Below are 3169 nucleotides of genomic sequence, written 5' to 3' on the forward strand. Positions count from 1 at the left end.
GGGGGTGGGGGGGCAAGTCCTGGGGGGCAGAGGCACTTCTTGTGAGGGGAGGGGAGCATGTCCAGGGTGGGAGAGGGAGGAGGGGTCATGGTTGGGGGGTGGCAGAGTATCCTACCCCCTCCCTCCGAGCCCAGGGGATTTTGGGGGGGTCCCAGTGACTGCCCCCCCCACAGGTGGAGGAGGCTGATGACTGGCTGCGCTACGGGAACCCGTGGGAGAAGGCACGGCCGGAGTACTCCATCCCTGTGCACTTCTACGGGCACGTGGAGCACAGCCCCGACGGCACCAAGTGGGTCGACACCCAGGTGAGCCAGGGAGGGGGCACACGCACGTGTGCGCACATGCATGGGGGAGCTTGGGGTATGTGTGGGTGTGAACATGCGTGGGGGAGCTCGGGATACACATCTGTATGTGTGTGAACACGTGGAGCAGCTAGGGGGGTATACATGCATGTGGGTGTGAGCCTGTATGGGAGATGTCGGGATACACGTGTGTATATGAGTGCACGCGTATGGGGCAGGTCAGGGGTACACATGTGTCTATGTATGGGGCGTGGCTAGAGTGGTGTGTATGGGCATGGGACACAGAGCAGGTGTGTGCACTGGTGCACGTGTGTGTGTATGCACGGTCTACAGCTCAGGCGCACACCTGTGTGCCCACATAGAGGACGTGGCTCAGGTGCATTCATGTGCGAGTGTCTGCACATATATGAATGCAGCTGGGCCATGAATCTGGGGGCACATGTGTGAGACAGCTTGTGCGCATGTGTATAGAGCAGTCCATACATGCACACGTGTGTGCGTAGGTATGGGACATGGTTTAGGGGGTATATGCATGTGCATACATATACATGTGGGACATGGATCAGGAGCACACACGTGGGCACAAGCATGGGACAGTTTTCACGTGCATATGCACACACATGGGACTGCTCAGGGAGTGTGTGTATGCACACACACACGGTGTGTTGGTCCTCAGGGAACAGTACATGCGTGTGTTTTGCACACACAGGCAACATGGCTTGAGGAGGCATGGGCGTGTGGGGACATGGCCCCGGGGCGTGTGTCTGCATGCTCGTGTGTGGATACACCTGGGACTCTGCCAGGTTCTTCGCACACGCATGTGCTTCTACCCACGCAGGACATGGCTGTGTGTGCATGTGCAAGCCCTTGTGCCCAGGAAGGGGGTGAGTGTGCGGCCTTGGGGATATTATGGGATGGCGGGGGGCGGGGAGGGGTGAGGCAAAGAGGTGGGACTAACCCCCTCCTCCCACCACAGGTGGTGCTGGCGCTGCCCTACGACACGCCGGTCCCCGGGTACCGCAACAACACGGTGAACACGATGCGCCTCTGGTCGGCCCGAGCCCCCAACGAGTTCAACCTCAAGGATTGTGAGTCTCGCCCCAGAGCCAGCCTCATTGCAGCCCCACGGCCCCACCCCAGAAGTAGCCGCATCTCTGTTCTACTCAGCCGCCGACACCCCACAACCCAGAGCCGGCTGCACCCCAGTGCTCGGCTTTGTGTCCCCTGCCCCACCCCAGAACCGGCTGCCTCTCTTCTACTCAGCTGCTGGCACAGCCCACCCCAGAGCTAGCCGCAGTTCAGACCTGGATCCCCGGCCCCGACGCCCCCCAGGCTCAGCCGCATCCCCCCTCACACCCCCTTCTGTCCTGTGCAGTTAACATTGGGGGCTACATCCAGGCCGTGCTGGACCGGAACCTGGCGGAGAACATCTCCCGGGTGCTGTATCCCAACGACAACGTGAGTGCGTCCCCCAGACCCTGCCACGGGCGCCCTATGCCTGGGTTCTCCCCAGCGCCGGGAGGGCCATGGGGTGAGAGCCGGGGGGCCAGGAGCCCGGACGCCTGGTTCTCCCCCCGCTCAGCGCCTCCCCCTCCCCTGGCTGCGCCCAGTTCTTCGAGGGCAAGGAGCTGCGGCTCAAGCAGGAGTACTTCGTGGTCGCTGCCACCCTCCAGGACATCATTCGCCGCTTCAAGTCCTCCAAGTTCGGCAGCCGCGATCCCGTGCGCACCAACTTCGACGCCTTCCCCGACAAGGTAAACCACCCCCCACCAGCAGCCAGCAGGGGGCGCTTGAGGGACAGGGGTATGGGTGGGGGGAGACATGAGGGCTGAGGGGCAGGACTGAGGGTTGGGAGGGCTCCGGATGGTCCCAGCCCCAACAGGGAGGTCTGGGGGCACCCACTCCCCGGCAGTAGCATGACTCAAACCCACGCCCGCAGGTGGCCATCCAGCTCAACGACACGCACCCGTCGCTGGCCATCCCCGAACTCATGCGTGTGCTGGTCGACATCGAGCGGCTGGAGTGGGACAAGGTGAGTGCAGGGCACCCAGTCTCCCCCCACCCCACAAGGCAGCTGCAGCCCCTGTCCCCGTTACACTAGCCCTGCCCTCCCCAGACCCAGCTGCAGCCCCTGGCCCCAGGACATCCCCTCCTGACCCCCCAGAGACGGCCCCGTCCCTGCAGCCCTGCCCACCCCCCCAGCCTGGCCTGTCCCTCCCTCTGCCCAGGCCTGGGACGTCACGGTGCGGACCTGCGCCTACACCAACCACACGGTGCTGCCCGAGGCGCTGGAGCGCTGGCCCATCCACCTCTTCGAGACCCTCCTGCCGCGGCACCTGGAGATCATCTACGAGATCAACCAGCGCTTCCTCGACGTACGTGGGGGCCGGGCTCGGGCCCCTGGGTTCTCTCCAGCTGGGCGGGGGCTGGGAGAGGGGGGGTGTTTGGGCTGGGTTTGGGGACACCCTGACCCCACCTTCCCTTCCCAACTGTGCCCCCCCAGCGGGTCTACACCACCTTCCCCGGGGACCTGGACCGGCTGCGGCGCATGTCGCTGGTGGAGGAAGGCAGCGTGAAGCGCGTCAACATGGCGCATCTCTGCATCGTGGGGTCCCACGCTGTCAACGGCGTGGCCCGCATCCACTCCGACATCCTCAAGAAGACCATGTATGTCCCCCACCCCCTTGAGCCCCCCGAGCCAGAGGAACCCGGAGGTCCCTGTCACCCCAGCCCTGATTCCCCACCAGAGCCGGCAGCCTCTGTTCTACTTGGCTGCTGACACGTCCCACCCCAGAGCCAGCTGCAGTTCAGCCCCGTGTCTCCTGTGCCTGCCCCAGAGGCAGCTGCATCTCTATTCTATTCAGCAC

General features: G+C 64.2%; 1 protein-coding gene across 1 annotated transcript in view; it reads left to right on the forward strand.

Annotated features, from left to right (window-relative positions):
- The window catches only part of LOC102372584 (glycogen phosphorylase, muscle associated), a 20532-nt gene that overhangs the window by 13908 nt on the left and 3455 nt on the right, over positions 1–3169 (forward strand). Inside the window, 7 exon segments of the mRNA XM_025214931.1 lie at positions 31–305; positions 1279–1390; positions 1678–1760; positions 1913–2056; positions 2242–2334; positions 2531–2677; positions 2806–3050. Coding sequence (XP_025070716.1) covers positions 31–305; positions 1279–1390; positions 1678–1760; positions 1913–2056; positions 2242–2334; positions 2531–2677; positions 2806–3050 — 1099 coding nt within the window.

The sequence above is a fragment of the Alligator sinensis genome, unplaced genomic scaffold (assembly GCF_000455745.1).
Source record: "Alligator sinensis unplaced genomic scaffold, ASM45574v1 scaffold1302_1, whole genome shotgun sequence".
NCBI classification, from domain to species: domain Eukaryota; kingdom Metazoa; phylum Chordata; order Crocodylia; family Alligatoridae; genus Alligator; species Alligator sinensis.